The sequence below is a fragment of the Crotalus tigris genome, unplaced genomic scaffold (genome assembly GCF_016545835.1).
Source record: "Crotalus tigris isolate CLP2741 ecotype Arizona unplaced genomic scaffold, ASM1654583v1 scf7180000017593.213868, whole genome shotgun sequence".
NCBI classification, from domain to species: domain Eukaryota; kingdom Metazoa; phylum Chordata; class Lepidosauria; order Squamata; family Viperidae; genus Crotalus; species Crotalus tigris.
In genome coordinates, this window is record NW_024096499.1 from 86,292 (window position 1) to 108,282 (window position 21,991).

Below are 21,991 nucleotides of genomic sequence, written 5' to 3' on the forward strand. Positions count from 1 at the left end.
TCTGAGAATTAATTTGTCTTCAATTCTGTTCTCATAGTTTAAGCTCAGATTTTTTTCTCATAAGATAGGCAGAAACATTATTTTTAGATAAAAAAAAACCCGGGTCATTACTTTGTAATGGCAGAATACGTCTTAGAACAATTCAGTCTTTTATATGTCTACTCAGAAGTAGGTCCCACTGAATTCACCTCAGCTTATTTGTAGGCTCTCACCTAGAAATTTGCTAATCAACAGTGGTATCAACCTAACTCACTGTTAATTGCAGTTAAAAACACTAATTTCAATGGGCTGATATTGAGAATATTTTTTTGAATTCAGTAAATGAATATCTGCGAAGATATGTATAGGACTGTACTCTAGATTTTGTTATTGGTTGTGACAAATGGCTACAACCACAGTTTTATAAACAAAAGCCAGAATAACTGCTAAGAGTCAAAATTCAAGTGACCTTAAATATGTTTTTGCACCTAATATACTTCTTTAAAAAGACAAATTATAAGACGGATAATTGCAGCATGTGGAAAAGGGAATTGAATTAATTCTTTGCAAGGGATACTCTTTTAATAAAAATATACTACTCCTTTACTAGTACATATGCACATGCATTATACTGAACAAGAAATAAGAGAAAAATGGTGCTAAGGAAAGGAAAATTGAAGAAAACAATAAGAAGTGCCTGAAACTGTGTTTGTGTGTCCCTATCCTCACAAAATAGGGCATCTTATCCAAGATCAGCCTAACAGTGGCAGCATTGTAAATGCATTCACACATTTTCTAGCACATGCTCCTAGATTATGACAATCTGGCTATTCCAATTTTGTAGCTACACAAAACATTTTAAGACAAGAAAATTAGAAATGTAATAGCTTCATAAGTTCAAAGAACTTTCCACTACTAAAAGCGCAAAGACCTTTGAAGTTATGAAGCTATTACAAGCTATTACTTTCAATAAAATTACTAAAAGTATTATTGAAAGTGGTAATTTTTGAAAATTGCCATCAAGGATACACACACACACACACACGCACACACAACCCTCTGAAAAAGTTGTCTTTCCTTTCTGGTTATGATTATTTTTCCCCATTTTAAAGGCTTTAAAAAAAGTACATCACTGTCAACCACTATTTACCTTGCTAAACTAAAGCAAAGAATTCTTGCCATATCAAATTATGCTTTATCATTAATTGAGAATAATTAAGGGTGACTTATAATTAACCTGGAATATCTCCTACTCCTGTCAAAGCTTAATAAATGAAAAAAAGATATTTAAATAAAGCTGGAGATATGTACTGTATACATGTACATGTAAAAAAATTATATATATATATATATATAGTAAAGAATAAAATGAACACCAGGGTAGTAAAAACTATAAAAGTTTAATTAAAAAGCGCCAAGCTTTCGCCGTCACCTGCCGGCATCCTCAGGGCTAGTGCGCCAGAGAGTGAGAGAGTCTTTTATAGGTATGTCAAAGTCTGCGCCCGGCTCCTCGATCTCGTCATCGGGCCTAATTGGTTCAATTGCATACAGCTGGTTTGTTCTTTCCTACTCCTTTTGGTTACGTGTCCATCCTCATCCATCCTTCCTTCCCTTAATCCTGGGATGGATGGGTAAAAACCCTGGTTATTTCGGCTGTCCTTATGTTTTGGCTCCTCCTCGCCGGGTTCAGGTGGCAATGTACATTTCACGTTCCTTTCACGATCGTCCTTTGTCCAGTTGTTCTTTTTATAGTAACTTTTTCTTTTGATTTTAATACTTTCATTTTCTGTACGACTGTCGTCCGGGTGATCTTGTGAGCTGTTCAGAGTTAGATGCAACATGGTGGTAGTCTGAAGTTGGGAGGTGGGTTGTTTAACCGTGGGAGGGGGCGGTTTCTTGGCTATCGCTGTATCCAGCTGTTTTGCACGCACCGTGCTTCGGGTAATCGGTCTGGGGGGAGTAGTGACGGGATCACATTCCTCTTGATTGCCACAGTATTTCTCTTTAACTCTCCTTTTCTCTCCTACGCTGTTGATGAACCCGGCGGGGAGGAGCCAAAACATAAGGACAGCCGAAATAACCAGGGTTTTTACCCATCCACCCCAGGATTAAGGGAAGGAAGGATGGATGAGGATGGACACGTAACCAAAAGGAGTAGGAAAGAACAAACCAGCTGTATGCAATTGAACCAATTAGGCCCGATGACGAGATCGAGGAGCCAGGCGCAGACTTTGACATACCTATAAAAGACTCTCTCACTCTCTGGCGCACTAGCCCTGAGGATGCCGGCAGGTGACGGCGAAAGCTTGGCGCTTTTTAATTAAACTTTTATAGTTTTTACTACCCTGTTGTTCATTTTATTCTTTACCATGAATACCCCCAGGGTTCATATTTTTAACTTTCTTAATCATATATATATATATACATATATATATATATATATATATATATATATATATATATATATATATATATGTAGGTCTTTGGTTGTTCGGGTTTTCTCCCACGTAAAATTGGAAGTGTCTTGGCGACGTCCCGACGAAGTCCCATTCGTCATCTTCAGGCTGGTGTTTTCAGCTTCGTGCTTCGAAGCACGAAGCTGAAAACACCAGCCTGAAGATGACGAATGGGACTTCGTCGGGACGTCGCCAAGACACTTCCAATTTTACGCGGGAGAAAACCCGAACAACCAAAGACCTACACACACACACACACACACACACACACATATATATATATATACATACACACCCCCCCACACACACACACATTTAAAAGGCTCCATAACCGTCATTACGAGTAGCTACCGCAAAGGCTGGATATGCTTCATAAGCTGTATAGGTTGTCAAATCTTGTCCTAGATTCACTGCTTGCTTAAGCTGGGTAGCTGCAACAGTGGCAGCTGTGTTAGCAATATATCCTGGAGAAAAATTCAGAAAGAAACTTTTTTTTACCAGAACTGTAGTGATTGACACAATTCTTTATGCATAATTTTAGTCTACAATAATATTCACACCAAAACATTGTTTTCTAAGCATGCTGTTTAAACTGAATACGTGAATTTGGCCATACTTGGCTAATTAGGAGGGAAATCATTTGTATTACAGGACCAGAGTGGAGTGCAAAAATTCAGTTGCTCACTATTTGGCAGCAAATATCTTTTTCCTGCCATCCAGTGGTCATCTGGATTTTTCCATCCTAGTTTGTCAATCATATTTACAAGTCCTACTTGAATTGAAAATGATGCTTTATCTACAGCAGTGGTTCTCAACCTTCCTAATGCCGCGACCCTTTAATACAGTTCCTCATGTTGTGATGACCCCCAACCATAAAATTATTTTCGTTGCTACTTCATAACTGTAATTTTGCTACTGTTATGAATCGTAATGTAAATATCTGATATGCAGAATGTATTTTCATTGTTACAAATTGAACATAATTAAAGCATAGTGATTAATCACAAAAATCACAAAGCCCTGGATTGCACTCATTCATCATTTCATTTCATACATGATATTTATTATTAGTTTCTAAAAGAAGTATCTGGGATCTATATGGAGTCCAGAGCCATTTTACAAAAGATAGGTTATGTTTGAGAGTGGTGTTTTCCTTCTCATCCAGGTGTTTGTTTTTTGTTTTTTAAAAAAAACAGAATCCACAAAAAAATGAAGATTGAGTAGGGCATGAATTCTGAAAAGCACAAAGAAATGTATGGGTGAATATGTTGTTGCTTTTGGAATCAAAATAGGGAGCCAGGATCTATAACAATTGTGCATTATGTAAGTCTCACATAGGACTTTGAATATTTGGGTTTAGCAATATCAACATTTTATGATTCAGTTGAATTTGAAATCAGACAGTAAACAAGAAGTGCTTACTGACAAACCTAACTTTTGTATTCTTGATTCAAATAAAAGCAAATTAACTGACATTAATTTCAAAAATTAGTTGACTGGGTGGATAAGAACTGTAGAAACAAAAACCCAATTTAACTAAAATTAAGATTTTGTCAGAATCCAATTATATTTCATCTTTAAATTATCAAATATAGAAACTCCCAATTCTGCCTTCTCTGGATTCTGCCATAAGAGGGAGAAAAGGGGGAGAACAAAGGGGCTTTATGGCCCTCACTTCCTTCAGTACACTTCAAAGAGCTGAATGCTGAATGTGTGTTTATTGTAACCTCGAAGTGTTAGCATACCAAAGGAGAGTAATTGCCTTTCATGTAGTTATCTGAAGTCTCCATCCAGACGTAAGAAAGAAGAAAGGGAGTGGAATTGTGATACTTGAAACTATCACTGGAAGGGGGGTTGATTGGGTGGGACTACTGGGGAACCCCTTAAAAACTTGAATGGGAGAGCTTGGACCCCAAGTCCTGTCTAGCATGCCTGCAACCATTTTCTCTTAATAAAGGATTCCTGTTGGAAGAATTATTCCAAGAGTTCTGTCTTCTTAAGATGCAAAGTGGGGTGGGTCCTTACAGATTTTACTTTGTAAACACAATTAGAAGAAATGAGACAGAATAAAGTTATACACAAAAAGTTGTAAGCATGTTATTAAGGATTGAGGGACTGAAATTTGATATAGTGCAGTCTCAAAACCATCCCGATTATTAGAAAGTAAGTAACTTTCAAACCAATGGGCCTTTTCTACATCTCACAACAGGGCAATGAAATGAAATGTGACACATGCAATCCAAGGCATGCTGATAATCAAAATCGCAGATTTGGTGGGAAAAAACCCTAACTGAATGAATACTTGTGAAATAAAAACCTTGGCAATGCCTGCTCTTACATCCTCTCCCTTCCAACTGAACAGCAGGGAAAATAAAACTGATCTACCTCATTAGGTTGCAAGAAAATAATGCAAGTAAAGTCTCATGTAAAAGTCAATCATTACAAAACAAGCAAAGTTGTTTCCGGTCCTCCGATCCCACCTGCCCAAGTGCCTTATTATTTTTTTCACACACACGCCTATCCTCCTTTTGTTCCAACCATTTGCCTTTTCTTACAGATTTTAAAACACAGTATAATTTCCAGGACCCATTTCAGTGTCGATCTCAGTTACAAGCAACCTCACAGCCACCTCAGTCCGGCTGTTTTGATCCTCCGAGGGGACAAACTTCTTCAGCATGCCAGACGGCGGGATGGGGAGGGGGTGGGAAGACCTAATGAAACCCCAGCTCCCAGAGCTGGGCAGAGATGGGTGGCGCAAGCAGGGTACTCCTCCCGGGCATCGTTTTTGCTCTTGGGCCAGCTGCCCGGCGAAGGCCGGGGTCTGGCACACGAGCGAGAAGCCTCGGCAGGATGGCGGCAGCCATGCCCTTTGCCTGATTGGGCGCCTGCCCCATCCCACCCTGAGAGGGGAGTGATGGTCAGCCTGCTTTGCCCGAGTGGGGGGGAGGGATGAGTCCAAAGGGGGGAGGCGGTTACCTTGGAAAGCCTGCAGGACCCGCGACGGGGCAGCAGGACGTAACAGAGGATTGTCCCGATCATCCCGCCAGCCCGCTCCTCCTTTCCCTCCCTCCCGGCTGCTAGCCAGCCACGCAGAAGGCTGGCTCCACCTCGCCCAAACTCCCAGAGGTCGATGAGGGTGCCCCTCCTCCTCCTTGAGTTGATTGAAGGGAAAACAAGATGGGTGGACTTCCCAAAGTTTAATGGAAGAGAGACACAGCGAACCATCTACTTAACTGTATAGGCCCTATCCGCCTAGAGGGAGACATATAGAGGAACAGATAGAGGAGACGGATAGAGGGGCGGTGTCTCAGTTCTTAAGACCATCGGAAATATGTGTTTTCTGATGGTCTTAGGTGACCCCTGTGAAAGGGTCGTTCGACCCCCAAAGGGGTCGCGACCCACAGGTTGAGAACCGCTGATCTACAGCAATGCACAATATCAAATTATATGGAATAATATCTAATATCATCAAATTTGCAGTTGACACTAAGCTGGCAGGAATAGCCAACACCCCAGAAGACAAGCTCAGGATGCAAAAAGATCTTGACAGACTTGAACAATGGGCCCTAGCCAACAACATGAATTTTAATATGGAGAAAAATAAGGTTTTACACCTAGGCAGGAGAAATCAAAGGTACAAGTACAGATTAGGCAAAACCTGGCTCAGAAACAGTGACTGTGAGAAGGACCATGGAGTCCTAGAGGACAATCACTTAAATATGAGCCAGCAGTGTGTGGCAGAGCCAAAAAAGCTAATACAATCCTTATATAAACAGAGACATAGAATCAAAATCATGTGAAGTATTAGTGTCACTTTATAAAACCTTAGTGAGACTATACCTGGAATACTGCATCCAGTTTTGGTCATCGTATTACGAAAAAGATGTTGAGACTTTGGAAAATGTGCAAAGAAGAGCAACTAAGATGATTAAAGGCCTGGAGATTAAAACATATGAAGAATGGCTGCAGGATTTGGATTTGGCTAGTCTAAACAAAAAAAGGACTAGGGCGGACATAATAGCAGCATTCCAGTATTTGAGGGGCTGTCACAAAGAGGAGAGGGGTCAACTTATTTTCCAAAGCACCAGAAGGCAAGATACATGCCGGTCACTAGAGCGGGGAATATTGCCGGTCCCGTCCCCTAAGGAGATACATCTGGCAGCCATCATAGAGAAGAAGGGCCTTCTCTATGATGGCTCCCTCTCTCTGGAACATCAACTCCCCCAGAGATTAGACTGGCCCCCCACTCTAACCCTCTTTCGGAGGGTGCTGAAGACGTGGTTCTGCCAGTGGGCTTGCGGAACCCAGAGCAGGATGGAGCCCATTAAATGGCTAGTATGAATGTGTGTTCTTGACAGGGTGGGGCGATTGGGGGGGTTATTATTTTATTATTTTTCTTATTATTATTTTCTTTTTTTGTATGGTGTTTATATCCGTGTAAGCCGCCTTGAGTTGCCATGTGCGAGTAAGTGGCAATATAAATTTACTAAATAAAAAATAAATTAAAAAAATTAAAAAAATTAAAAAAAAACAAAGGATGAAAACTAATCAAGGAGAGAAGCAACCTGGAATTAAGAGAAACTTCCTAACAGTGAGGACAATTAACCAGTGGAACAGCTTGCCTTCAGAAGTTGTGGGTATTTCATCTCTGGAGGCTTTTAAGAAGAGACTGGACAGCCACTTGTCTGAAATGGTATAGGGCAGTGGTTCTCAACCTGTGGGTTGGGACCCCATTTGGGGTCGAACGACCATTTCACGGGGGTCGCCAAACAACGCAGTCCGCCATTTTTTCCCCCCTTTTCCTTAGCTGTGCTACTCCCTTTTATTCTATTGGCTTTTGAAAGCCAATAGAATAGACTCTCTTGAATAGAGTCTAATTCTCTTGGCTTTCAAAAGCCAATAGGAATTGTCCAGGCTGTCTCTGCCCTGCTGAGCCCGCCAAAAGTCTCAATCTGCAAACGGTGCTGCACCAGTTGAGTAGTCCTCGACTTATGACCGGTTGGGGGTCACGGCATTAAAAAGGTTGAGAACCACTGGTATAGGGTCTCCTGCTTGAGCAGGGGGTTGGACTGGATGACCTCCAAGGTCCCTTCCAGCTCTATTTTGATTCATTGATTGACTAGTGTTTGCCGATGTAATAATGCTCATCTACAATGATACACACACAGTACTGTTATGCCTTTTCTTCAACAAGTCCCAGCACTTTTAGTCAGCTGTGCCAATATAATCCAATGCTATATGTGTACAGATAGCCCTTATTTTCTGTCTCCTGTAGCAACCATTTGAAGACACAAAGGTGAAAAAAAAACTAATATTGTGACTGATCCTCTGACAGTGATACTGTAGCAGCATCCTGAAGTCATATGATTGCCATCTGTATACTTCATAAGTGGCTTGCAACAATTAGAATTAATAGACAAGACAGAAGTAAAATCATGTCAGGATCACGTGATATTTTTTTTTTTGCTTAGCAACTGTGATGCTCTGTGACCAAGTTGCCAGTCCCAATTGTAGTCACTAAGTGAGGACTATCTATATGTATGAATACACAGATTGATACTCTATGGCAGAGGTAGGGAACAATGGCCCAGGGAGCTGAAGTCCACAAGACATAAAAGGGCCATCGTTCCCTACCCCTGCCCTCTGGATATCCTTTGTGATGGGTTCTATAGGTTGTGATATTGTTGGAGAGTACATAAGATGTGAGAGAGGAAATGAAATAGTAAAAAATATGTATTTGCATCCTTTCTCTGTGCTATTTAGAAGGAAAGCAGGTTTGGATTTGATCTTTGACAAATCCAAACCTGGAACACCTTATCTAGAGAGAGAGACAGAGAGACTCTTACCTCCATAAGGCTTTCATTAAGATGCAAAAGATCTTTTCTTTTGAATTCCTCCCTGCACCTTCCCCCTGGCTTCTAATCATACGAAAGCTGTCAGGGAACTGCCCACAAGCGACGCCAGTAACAGTACAGAGTTGGAAGGGACCTTGGATGTTATCTAGTCCAATTCCCTGCTCTCATAGCAGACTATACTATTTCTGATCAATGGCTGTTCAATCTCTTCTTAAAAACCTCCAGTGATGGGGCACCCACAATTTCCGAAGGCAATTTTTTCCATTGGTCAATTATTCCTCACTGTTAGGAATTTTCGCTTTTGTTCTAGGTTGCTTCCTTCCTTGGTTAGTTTCCATCCATTGTTTCTTTTCCTTCTTACAGGTGCTTTGGTAAATATGTTACTACCCTCTTCCTTGTGGCAGCCTTTCAAGTATTGGACTTAGAATGATAAAGTTGGAAGGGACCTTGTAAGTCATCCCTACGTCCGGTTAGATCCCACAGGCTGGGCCTCCTTCAGGCCCCGTTGGCCAAGCAGTGCCATTTGGCGGGGCCGCGGAGGAGGGCCTTCTCTGTGATGGCGCCCACGCTTTGGAACCAGCTCCCCCTGGAGATTAGGACCGCTCCCACCCTGTTGATCTTCCGTAAGCTACTTAAGACCTGGCTTTTCCGGCAGGCCTGGGGTTTATAAAACCTGATCCCTGGATGATTGTCTTTGTACTGTTGTTCTGTTATGTTTTATGTGTTTTTTATTGTTAGCCGCCCAGAGTCCTTCGGGAGTGGGGCGGCTTATAAATTTTAAAAATAAAAAAAAAAATAAAATCTAGTCCAATGGTTCTTAACCTTTTTGAACAAATTGCCCCCTTGAGCCAATGAGGAAGTTGTCATCACCCTCCTCCCCCAACATAACCTCTCAATCAGAACATAGGAAATAATTCTTCAATTTATGCAAACACTTGTTTTGTTTTCTTTAAAATTGTCATCAGGACATATTGATGCAAATAATTTATTTCCAGTCTTTTTCCCATATCTCAACTGTGTGAAAAATTTTGGTGCCACCCGTCACTTTATTCCCAAACTTCGTGATACATGTATTTCATTATTATCTTATTTATTCAAGACACTTAAATGTAATGACCACTGAAAACAAAATTCATTTGAAAGAAAGTGAAATGCCCAAAAAGAAAAACAGTAACATTTAATGATTGAATTACAAGTGAAATTTAAGACGCAAAAAGAAATATAAAAAGGGTAGAGGCTGCTGCGCAACGCGCATGAAGATAAACGATGCGTATTCACATATGTGCGGCGTTCTGTACTGAAGCTAGCTGGAGGAACATTTGAAAACACAATTCAGTCCACTAATAGCGAGCGATCTGATGTTTTTGTACGACAGATATACAGCGATTCACTGTATGAAAAAGTCTCAAAAGTGTCCCCAAAACTTCTCGCTCCATCGCCCCCATATCGCCCCCTTTTTGTTCCTTCGCCCCCATGTTGCCCCTTTTTGTTCCATCGCCCCCCTGAAAAATGAAATCGCCCCCTGGGGGCCAGTATTGCCCAGGTTAAGAACCACTGATCTAGTCCAAGCCCCTGCTTAAACAGGAGACCCTCTACAAGTGGCTGTCCAGTCTCTTCTTGAAAGCCTCCAGTGATGAAGCACCCACAACTTCTGAAGGGAAGCTGTTCCACTGGTTAATTCTTCTCACTGTCAGAAAATCTATCCTTAATTCTAGGTTAAATCTCTCCATGATCAGTTTCCATCCATTGTTTCTTGTCTGGTCTTTGGATGCTTTGGAAAATAGGTTGTCCCCTCTTCTCTGTGACAGCCCCTCAAATATTGGAACACTGCTATCATGTCATCCCTGTCCTTCTCTTCTTTAGACTAGCCATGCCCACTTCTTGTAACCGTTCTTCATATGTTTTATCCACCAGGCCCCTGATCATCTTTGTTGCTCTTCTCTGCACTCTTTCTAAAGTCTCAGCATCTTTTTTATAATGTGGTGACCAAAACTGGATGCACTAGTCTAGGTATGGCCTTACTAAGTCTTTATAGAGCAGTAGTAGTACCTCACATGATCTTGATTCAATCCTTCTGTTAATGCAATATAGGATTACATTGGCTTTTTTGACTGTTGCTGCACACTGCTGGCTCATATTTAATTGATTGTCCACTAAGGATTCCAAGATCCCTCTCACAGTTACTGCTATTAAGCCAGGTTTCACCTAATCTGTATGTGTACTTTTGGCTTTTCTTGCCTAAGTGTAAGACTTTACATTTCTCTGTTATTATATCACCTCTGATCTTTCTTTTCAATACACTAAGGTATAACAAAGTTCCTGCAATCGTTCTTAGTATATTTTAGCCTCCAACCCCCTAATCATCTTTGTTGCTTTTCTCTGAACTCTTTCCAAAGTCTCCACATCTTTTTTGTATTGAGGTGACCAAAACTAGATGTGGTATTCCAAGTGTAGTCTTGCCCAGGCTCTGTACAGCAGTACTAGTACTTCACATCATCTTGATTCTATCTGCCAGTTAATACAACCTAGGATTGCATAGCCTTTTTTGGCTGCTGCTACACACTGTTGCTACACACCACATGCGCTGGGATGTCACAACATAAACCCCATGATTTACCTAGTTGTGTCTGACATCAGTACACAAGTATGAAAGCTTGAAGTTTGAGTCATGAATTGTCATCCACAGCAATTCGTAGCAGGCTCCTAAAATTTTACTTTGTGTTCTTCATATAACTTTGTTATCTCTTAGCTTTATGTCCTTTAAACATCTAAGCTAGTTAGCCATCTAGCTATACTTTAGTGTAATACTAACCCTATGTGTGCTACTCAGGCATAATCTCCAGTGAATCTGTATTCAGTTGCAGACTAGGATTATAACCTCATTCTATCTTCTTCTGCCTTTAAATCATTTTGCCATTTCTTAGATAGAAAAAAATGACAAAATATCAAGACACTAGCATAAAGCGCAATTCAGCTATTTAATCATTTATAAAAATAATATTTTAAAAGTAATCCCCTTTCTATATAAGAAGGGCTAGGGGTGATACGATAGCAGTTCCAATATCTCAGGTGCTGCCACAAAGAAGAGGGAGTCAGCCTATTCTCTAAAGCACCTGAAGGCAGGACAAGAAGCAAGGGATGGAAACTAATCAAGGAGAGAAACAACCTAGAACTAAGAAAAAATTTCCTGACAGTTAGAGCAATAAATCAATGAAACAACTTGCTCCCAGAAGTTGTGAATGGTCCAACACTGAACATTTTTAAGAAGAGACTGGATAACCATTTGTCTGAAATGATATAGGGTTTCCTCCTTGACCAGAGGGGTGGACTAGAAGACCTCCAAGATCCCTTCCAACTCTGTTATTCTTTTTATTCTATTATATGCCTTTCCCTTCTACAAATAGCCTTACTTTATTTTGCCTAGCTAGACTCTCTCCTATTCAAGGGTGACTGGAGAAAGAGAGTGGTAGTTTAGAGTGATACATTTTATATCAGCTTTGATGAACCTAACCGATACCGTTTTTATTGGACTATTAGGTTCACTTGAATTGAAAGGATAAAATGTATTCAGAGTTTTCCAACTAAATGAACAATGGCAGTGGAAGGTCATTGTAATTAAGCAGCAAATGGTGCTGAGTTCAATAAAACATCAGTGTATATTACATAATGCGGAAGCTTGAACAAGCCTAGACAAATTGATTTTTCTTTGTGGCAGGAAACAGGATGGATTTTAAATTTTTTAAAAAGCTCCGATGCTTCTGAATGATTCCTTACAGGTATGAATCAAAAGGACTGACTGATATGTATACTATGTTTCCAGTAATGTAAAAAAAAACAACCCCCCCCGAATAATTCAACATGGAAGATATACTGTATATAAGTAAAATCCAGAATGTTTTGGTTCTCACTAAGTGCCTGTATATATTAAATGGTGTAAATAAGTACAAAGTAAATAAGTACAATGAATTATAATAATTGGCTCCCTATACTACCTTGTATTCAGTGTAACTGCAAGGTAATTTTAACTATAGAGTAAATTCCTGTGGATGCTTCTCCCCCATGAAAGCATTCCGGGTTTTTAGATGGCAATAAGGACCACATCTCAACATCTGGAACATCTAGGAGAGTTTAAAAAGTCATGATGGTAGCTTTGGCTAAGCAATGAAAGCTGTCATCTTGGCTTTTTAACCTTCCCATACCCTTTCTCAATACTCTTCTGAGGATTACAGGTGGTCCTCGACTTACAACACTACCTTGCTCAACAGTAGCAACTGTGAGAGGAATCTCGGAGTCCTGGTGGACAATCACTTAAATATGAGCCAGCAGTGTGCTGCAGCTGCCAAAAAAGCCAACACAGTGCTAGGCTGCATTATCAGAGGGATATGAAATGTTAATACCACTTTACAATGCCTTGGTAAGACCACACTTGGAATACTACATCCAGTTTTGGTTACCACGATGTAAAAAAGATGTTGAGACTCTAGAAAGAGTACAGAGAAGAGCAACAAAGATGATTAGGGGACTGGAGGCTAAAATATATAAGGAACGATTGCTGGAATTGGGTATGTCTAGTTAATGAAGAGAAGGACAAGGGGTGACATGATAGTAGTGTTCCAATATCTCAGGGGCTGCCACAAAGAAGAGGAAGTCAAGCTATTCTCCAAAGCACCTGAAGCTGGACAAGAAGCAATGGATAGAAAGGAACCAAGGAGAGAAGCAACTTAGAACTAAGGAGAAATTTCTTAACAGTTAGAACAATTAACCAGTGGAACAACCTGCCTCCAGAAGCTGTGAATGCTCCAACACCGGAAGTTTTTAGGAAGAAACTGGACAGCCATTTGTCTGAAATGTCTGGGGATTCCTGCCTGAGCAAGGGGTTGGACTACATGACTTCCAAGGTCCCTTCCAACTTTATGATGATGATGATGATGATGATGATGGATCATCCCACAGTCAGCCAGATGTTCAGACTGGATTTGGCATTTTGTCTACCTATCGAGTCCTTACCCAGGATCTGAGATAGGCAGATGTGGATGTTTGATGGTATTACAGATATCGTCGCAGGATGGGAGCAGTTCCTAGTAAGACCGCCTTTTGCAATTGACTAATAGCAAATTTGTCAATGCCAATAGTGTTCAAGTGGTGCTCTAGCCTATTACTATTGGTACTACCCTTGCTTGCTTTTGCCACAGTCTTTCTATTTCTATTTGTAGGTCTTTGTATTTTGTTATCTTCTCCAGTTCTTTCTCGTCTATTCTGCTGTCTCCAGGCACTGCCACGTCCACTATCCAGACTTTTTTGTCTTTCTTATCGACAATTGTTAAGTCTGGGGTGTTATGTTGCAGGTGCTTGTCTGTTTGAATTCTGAAGTCCCAGAGCAGTTTAATTTTATCATTTTCTATGACTTTCTCTATTTTATGATCCCACCAGTTTTTGCTTACAGGCAAATGATATTTTTTGCAGATCTTCCAATGCACCATTGTTGCTACTTTGTCATGCCGCTGCTTGTAATCAGTCTGTGCAATCTTCTTGCAACAGCTTACCAAGTGGTCCACTGTTTCTTCAGCTTCTTTGCATAGGCGGCACTTACTGTCTGTTGCTGTCTTCTCAATTTTGACTTTGTATGCATTTGTCCTTAAGGCTTGATCTTGTGCAGACAGAATTAGTCCCTTGGTCTCTTTCTTCAATTTTCCTGCTCTTAACTATTATTATTATTATTATTATTATTATTATTATTATTATTATTATTATTATTATTATTATTATTATTATTGATTATCGCACAGTCAGCCAGATGTTCAGACTAGATTTGGCATTTTGTCTACCTATCGAATCCTTACCTAGGACCTGGGATAGGCAGATGTGGATGTTTGATGGTATTACAGATATCGTCGCAGGATGGAAGCAGTTCCTAGTAAGGCCGTCTTTTACAATTGACTAATAGCGAATTTGTCAATGCCAATGGTGTTCAAGTGGTGCTCCAGTTGTTGTTGTTGTTATTATTATTGATCATCACACAGTTAGCCAGATGTTCAGACTGGATTTGGCATTTTTGTCTATCTATCAAGTCCTTACCAAGGACCTGGGATAGGCAGATATGAATGTTTGTGTCATGATTCCGTGCCAGCCTGTGTTCCCAACAGCTGAGTCTGAGGAATCTGAGGAGGAGGTGGAGGATGGGTGGGTGGCTCAGCGAAAGGAGGAGGTGGGGCCCAATTCCCCATGGACAGTCACGTATGGACTTCTCCACTATCATGATTGGCTCTATTTTCATGGAGGGCCGCTCAGGGGACTCATCCTCAGCCAGTGTCACGACAATCCGGCAGCGGGGCATTTTGGCCTGTTCAAGACCCTGAACTTGGTCTCCTGTAGCTTCTGGTGGCCCTGAGTCTGACACGACGTCCAGACCTACGTCTCCTCCTATATCCCATGTAGGCAGGCCAAATCAGTGACAGGGGCCCCACCTGGACTACTGCAGCCCTTGCCAACACCCAAAAGACCCTGGGGGGCTGTGTCCATGGACTTCCTGACGGACTTACCCCCGTCTTCTGGATTCACGACGGTGTTCGTGGTGGTGGACATGCTGACCAAGATGGCACATTTCATCCCATGCCGTGGCTTGCCATCGGCCCGCTCCACCGGTCGCATGTTTATCCAGCAGGTGTTCCAGCTGCATGGCCTTCCTGATATGGTCATGTCCGATAGAGGGCCTAGTTCACAGCCCTTTTCTGGCAGGGGTTGATGCAGGCATTGGATGTCAAGATCTGCCTCTCGTCCGCATATCATCCCCAAACTGACAGAGGGACCGAGAAGGTCATTGGGATCCTGGAGCAATATCTGTGCTGCTATGTCAATCAGCAGCAGAACAATTGGGTGGACTATCTGGCGGTGGCTGAGTTTGCGTTCAATAACTCACAGCACGCCTCCACGCAAATGACACCATTCTTAGCCAATGTGGGCTATTACCCTCGGTTTTTCCTTCTTTTCTAGACACACCAGTACCAAAAGCGAACGACTACATGACAGAGTTACAGGCGATCCATTGATTGGTGCAGCAACAGTTGGAGAAGGCCAAGGCTGACTACAAAAGGTTTGCTGATCGGTCGAGGTGGGATACGCCTCCATTAATGGTGGGAGATCGGGTATGGCTGTCCACCAGGAACCTACCGTCAACCCGGCCAGCCAAGAAATTAGACCACCAATATGTAGGACCGTTCCCAGTTGAGGCTGTCATCAATCCGGTCACCTATCACTTAACTCTGCCATGTTCCCTGCGGGTACATCGGGTCTTTCACCGTTCTCTGTTGGTCCCTGAGCAACCGGCGTGTCCACTCCACCGAGCCAAACCTCCACCACCGGAACAATGTGAGGGAGACAGAGCTCCCGAGTACGAGGTTGCCAGCATTTGGACTCCTGTTGGGTGAAAGGTCGCTTCCAGTATCTGATTGAATGGAAAGGCTACGGACCAGAGGAGTTCACCTGGGAGGATGCAACCAACTGTTCATGCTCCTGCCTTGGTGACCGCTTTTCATTACCAATTCCCATCCCGACCGCATCCGGATCGGCAGACCCAGGGGAAGGGCCCTGCGGTGCGGGATAGTGTCGTGATTCCGTGCCAGCCTGTGTTCCCAACAGCTGAGTCTGAGGAATCTGAGGAGGAGGAGGAGGAGGCATTTGAAGGGCCATCAGGGTCAGAGGGAGGCTCTGATGAATTACAAAACTCACAGTTTGATGAAGAGCCTGGGCCCTCCAGTCGTGTTCCTGATGAAGCTCAGCTGTGTGAGGAGAATGAGTCAGACTCAGAGGACTTACACCTGATGGACATGCTGACTGATGCTCGTACATGTCGGCAATTAGCAAGAGCAGATCAGCAGCAGTCAATACGACAACTCCAGGGGAAAAGGAGAAGGCACTGAGAGGCAACTCCCTGGGACTGCTGTATAAAAAGGGGAGGTGTGAGCGGTGCTGGTTGCTGAAGGCAAAGTTTGCAAAGTACTTCATGGGATCATGTTCTGTTCATCTTGCCGGTGACTAATTTTCTGTTTGTATCATGTTTCCTGTGGACTATTTCCGCCATTTGATTGTGTTTTGCTGCTTTTGTTTCTGGACTATTTGACAGGTTTGTCACCCATATTAAAAGAGGTTTTGTTTTATTTTAAGTCTCCAGCCTATTTTATCAACAGGGGTTTGGTCCTTGTGCCTTTAACAAGGACAGCTATAGAACAGTTTGATGGTATTACAGATATCGTCGCAAGATGGAAGCAGTTCCTAGTAAGGCCGCCTTTTGCAATTCACTAATGGTGAATTTGTCAATGCCAATGTTGTTCAAGTGATGCTCCAGTTGTTTTGGGATTGCACCCTAGGCACCTAATATTACTATTGGTATTACCCTTGCTTGTCTTTGCCACAGTCTTTCTATTTCTATTTGTAGGTCTTTGTATTTTGTTCTCTTCTCCAGTTCTTTCTCATCTATTCTAATGTCTCCAGGCACTGCCACGTCCACTATCCAGACTTTTTTGTTTTTCTTATTGACAATTGTTAAGTCCAGGGTGTTACGTTGCAGGTGCTTGTCTGTTTGAATTCTGAAGTCCCAGAGCAGTTTAATTTTATCATTTTCTATGACTTTCTCTATTTTATGATCCCACCAGTTCTTGCTTACAGGTAAATGATATTTGTTGCAGATCTTCCAGTGCACCATTGTTGCTACTTTGTCATGCTGCTGCTTGTAGTCAGTCTGTGCGATCTTCTTGCAGCAGCTTACCAAGTGGCCCACTGTTTCTTCAGCTTCTTTGCATAGGTGGCACCTACCGTCTGCTGCTGTCTTTTCAATTTTGTATGACTTTGTATGCATTTGTCCTTAAGGCTTGGTCTTGCCCAGCCAAAATTAGTCTCTTGGTTAGTTCTTCAATTTTCCTGCTCTTAGCCATTGCCAGGTCTTGTTATTATCTGCTTCCCCAGCTATTTTTAAAATGTACTGGCCATGTAGTGCTTTGTCTTCCCATGCCTCTATTCTGTTCTTCATTTGGTCTTTCTTGTAAGCCAGTTTGGTCTCTCCAGTAGTCAGTAAGCCTTCCTGATATACTAATTTCAGTGCATCTTCATCATTGTCTTTCAGATATTCTTCCAAAGCCATTTTTTCTTCTTCAACCATCTGATGTACTTGCAGTATTCCATGCCCACCTATTTGCCTTGGTAGATAGAGTCTGTCAATGTCGCTGTGTGGATGAAGGGCATGATTCATTGTCATTATTTTTCTGGTCTTTCTATCCATTGCTTTTAATTCTGCTTGGGTCCAGTCCGCTATTCCAGCTGTGTATCTAATGACTGGAATTGCCCAGGTGTTGATTGCTTTCATGGTATTTCCTCCACTGAGTTTGGATTTTAAGATCTTCTTCTCTCTCCTGATGTATTCATTTCTAATCTTTTTCTTGACTTCAGTGTGCTTGATGTTGTCAGCTAGAAGGATACCCAAGTATTTGTAGTAATCTTCCTCATCCAGACTCTTAATGTTATTTTCATGGGGCATCTTGATTCCTTCAGTTTTCAATATTTTTCCTTGTTTGATAGTTTGAAGTGTGGCACATTTGTCCAAGCCAAACTCCATTGCAATATGTTAGCTATATATGTGGACAATGTTGAGCAGTGATTCTATTTCAGATGATGTTTTTCCATACAGCTTCAGATCATTCATGTAAAGGAAGTGGGATAGTCTGGTAGATGTTTTTGATGTTTGATAGCCAAGTCCTGAGTTATTCACTGTTGTTGACAGAGGAAACAGTGCAGTAACAAATAGTAATGGTGATAATGAATCTCCTTGAAATATTCCTTTAACCTCTCCCAGCCTCTCACCATTGACCTGCAACTGTGTCTTCCATTGTGCCATCGATTTTGCACAAATTTTCTGATGTTTCTACTGACTCCTATTATTTCTAGGCACTTGATTATTCAGTCATGTGGCAGAGAGTCAAATGCCTTTTTGTAGTCAATCCATGCCACATTCAGGTTGGTCTTCCTTTTCTTGCAGTTTTCCAAGATCATTTTGTTTATTAGCAGTTGATCTTTTGTTCCTCTGCTATTGGGGTGGTTTCCTTTCTGCTCAGATGGAAAGAGATTGTTTTCAACAATAGCTGATGCTATTGTAATGCATCAGCTACCACACCAGTTAGCAATTTGAAAGTTGTTGGTAAGCAAGTAATTGGCTTGTAGTTGCCTGGTGTTGCTTCTTTTGCTGGATTTTTCATTATTAGGTAGGTTTTCCCAGTTGTTAGCCACTTTTCAATTTCTCCTCCTTGTAGTATATTGTTGAACTGCTTGGCAATGAGTGGGTATATAACAGTTAGATGCTTCAACCCAAACCCATGCAGTTCATCTTCACCTGGTGCTGACCAATTTTTGATCTTCCTTGCTCTTTTTTCTACCATTTTTGTTGTTACTACTAGTTCTCTCATTTCAACTTCTGTTTTATTTGCATCCAGTTCTTTTAACCAAGCTGCATCCTTGTTGTATTTCTTGGGTTATCCCATATCTGCTTCCAGAACTGCAGTTTCTTCCTTGTCAGGTACTGACTGATTCATTGCAGTTTCTCCATTGATGGATTGGTAGAAATGTTTCTGATTGGACTGAAACTGGAATTTACAATTCGAGCTTCGTATCTACTGATTTTCCTGGCTATAGCTGTTATTTGCTGCTTTATTATTTCCAGTGCTTCCTTGATCTTCCTTGTTTCTAAGTGGTATTTCTTGATAAGGCATTCTTTGGTCTTCTTGTTCTTCAGTTTCTTTTCTTTCATCTGTTCTAGCTTGCTTGCATGTGATCTTAACTTGCTGGTCTTATTTTCTAGTCTAACCTTCCATTTTTGTGGTGTACTGTTTGTTTGTTTTTCTTCTTTGTTGATTTTGCATCCCAGGTATTCAGTTATAACTGCAGCTGTGCTGTACATTAATTGGTTTGTTTCTTGCAGTGAATTGGTGCTTATACTTGATATTGCAGTATTTGCATCTTTTAATGCTTCTGTTAACTGTTTCTTTGGAACAAGCTTCAATGCAGGCAGCCTTATTCTATTTTTTGTGCTGTTCTAGATGCTCAGTTTTTCTTTGTTTCAATTCTTTTATTTCTTTAGTTAGAGGGTTTTGTTCTTCCTGAGGAAGAGGTGCCTGGTTTCCAAATGTGAACAGTTGCATATCTCTGCTGGATTCCTGCCAACTCCCCCTAATTTGCCTCTACATTCTGAATTACTTCTGGCAAGGCTTTGATTTCTTTGCCCTGGGTAAACCTTTGCAGTTCATCCAATTCTGTGAATACTTTATTTCGTATTATAAATCGGCGTTGATCTGCTAGTCTCTGTTCTGTTATTTCTGATTCTGGATTATGTTCTTTCCAGAACTGGTACATTCATTTTAGATATCCTCTTCTTGTTGGATTTAATCTGTAGTAACAGATCATTATTTCTTTGTTTTCAATCACTATGTATTTGCGACGGGTAAACACCTTTTATTTCAGTAGTTCTGCAGCTGCTGGCCCTGGTTGTTCAGCCAACAATCCTGAAATGTAACCCATTTTTCACCAAATAGCCAGGAACTCCAACATCTAGTGCGGACCTTGTTAACACGGGTGACATCCAAGCCGGTATGGCTTTCTGAAATTTACGTCTCACCATATTTTTTATGAGAGAGACACTCCTTGTCTGACTCCTCTGATGAGACCTATCCAGTATGGTTGAACCTCTGGCATAGCTCTCATATTCCTCAAAGTACACAAGCCCACAACCACGTCAAGGTAGTACCTCACTGGGGGATGATGATGATGATGATTTAGTGACTGAAGTTACAACAGCACTGAAAAAAAGTGACTTATGATCTTTTTTCACAATCACGGCTGTTGTGTCCTGAGGCTCAGGATGTTGCAATGGTCCTGGGCAGTTGCAAGCTGCCCGAGACCAGACTGGCTGGCGCCGGCTTCGCACACATGCGCAAGGCTCGGAGTGCGCCTAATTGTTACCATTCTGCCTGGGGACGTTGTTAAAAGGAGTCAGAGAGGCCTGCGAGTCTCAGAGCTGTGTTGGAGAGTGTGAACTGTTGAATAAAGGCTGTTGTAATGAGCAGAATGTCTTCTCTTCATTCGCCGTTGATCCAAGGACTCAACACTGGCGACGAGGATGGGGTCGTTTGCAAGATCAAAGAAGAAGATTTGTGAGCTCATCCCAGGAGTCCTGGAGAGAGGAAGATGGTGTTAAATTCAGCACCTGGCCTGCCAGTACAGTGTCGCTGGAGGTAAGCTGGCTGATAGACCCCTTCCTAGAGTAAGAAGCAAGAATGGCGAAGATAGGAAGACTGTCTGAATTCGAGGTTAATCACCCAGAAAGATGGGAGTCTTATGTTGCCAGAGTAGAAAATTACTTTAGAGTAAATCAAGTAAGAGAAGATGGCTTGAAGGCCGCTACTTTGCTGTGTGTCTGTGGTCAAGATGCATTTGAAATTGCAGAAAACTTAGCAGCCCCTGCTCCTTTGGAATCTGTCACTTACACAGATTTAAAAAAGTTATTGAAGGAACATTTTCAGCCCAAGTTGTCTGTTATTGCGTGGAGACACACTTTTGAACAGAGGGATCAAAGAGCTGGTGAATCAGCTAAAGAATACATTGCAGCATTAAGAAGAACAGCTAAGCCTTGTGACTTTAAAGTTTAGAAGAAAGGCTGGGAGACCGTTTGGTATGCGGGCTTAGAAACAGAGCAACAGAGACTCTTTGCAAAAGAGGATATCTCATTCCAAGATGCCTTGAGAGAGGTCACTGCAGAAGAGGCAGCAGGTGGGGCAGTCAAGAATATGAGGCCTATCAGGAACAACCCAGAAGCCGTCTCCGTGCACCATGAGGGAGTCCAGGAAGAAGAAGAAGAAGTGGATCATCTCTACCCAGCCAGAGAAAGGAAGCAAAAAGGAAGGCAAAGAAAAGTCTTCAGCTGTGCCCAAGTGCTTCGGGTGTGGAGGTCGCCACAGGAGAACCGGCTGCAGGTTTCGTTCTGCAATCTGTAGAGCATGTGGAAAGCAAGGCCACATAGCAGCTGTGTGTCTGGGCCATCAGAAGGTACAACCACGAGAAGAATTGCACCTGAAAGGTATCAGGGTTCCCAGCCAAAACAGGGTGGGTTTCTGTGCATCACGTAGAAGCATTTATAGGACAGGCACACACAGGCCACTTAAAAAGAAACTGTCACTTAAGGTGAAGTTGCAGGGAGTTCCATTGGTTATGGAACTGGACACTGGATCTGCCCTTTCAATTATTTCTATTCACACTTTCAGAAATATTTGCTCTAGCAGTGGGTTCCAGGCCAAGCTTAGGCCATCCAACATAGTCTTGACAGACTTCCAAAATTCCAAAGTGTGTGTTAAGGGGGAGGCCACCCTTAATGTACAACAGAAGGATTTTGAAGGTCCATTAGATGTATTGATAGTTGGGGGTGAACGCACGAGTCTCACTGGACTCGATTGGTTTGAGGCCTTGGGAATACAAGTTACAGGGCTTCACAGCTTGCAAACATTAGGTCTACAGGAAGTCTGCAAAGAATTTGCAGATGTCTTCAGCCCTCAGCTGGGAACATACAAAGGCCCTCCAGTTTCCTTGAAACTGGACCCCACTGTCACTCCTATCAGAGTAAAAGCAAGGAGAGTACCCTTTGCTTTGAAAGGGAAAATTGATGCTGAATTG

The 21,991-nt window shown here is 41.9% G+C and overlaps 1 protein-coding gene across 19 annotated transcripts in view; it reads right to left on the reverse strand.

Moving 5' to 3' along the window:
- A1CF (APOBEC1 complementation factor) overlaps nucleotides 1-21,991 on the reverse strand; it is a 119,530-nt gene that overhangs the window by 39,900 nt on the left and 57,639 nt on the right. For 3 of the 19 annotated variants that reach the window (XM_039365461.1, XM_039365397.1, XM_039365454.1), the window contains exon 12: nucleotides 2,787-2,899. The exons of 13 other annotated variants lie outside the window; for them this stretch is intronic. In XM_039365461.1, coding sequence (XP_039221395.1) covers nucleotides 2,787-2,899 — 113 coding nt within the window. Of the gene's footprint in view, nucleotides 1-2,748; nucleotides 2,900-21,991 lie in introns of all 19 variants that reach the window. 3 more of the 19 variants (XM_039365471.1, XM_039365436.1, XM_039365426.1) reach the window with 1 other exon arrangement.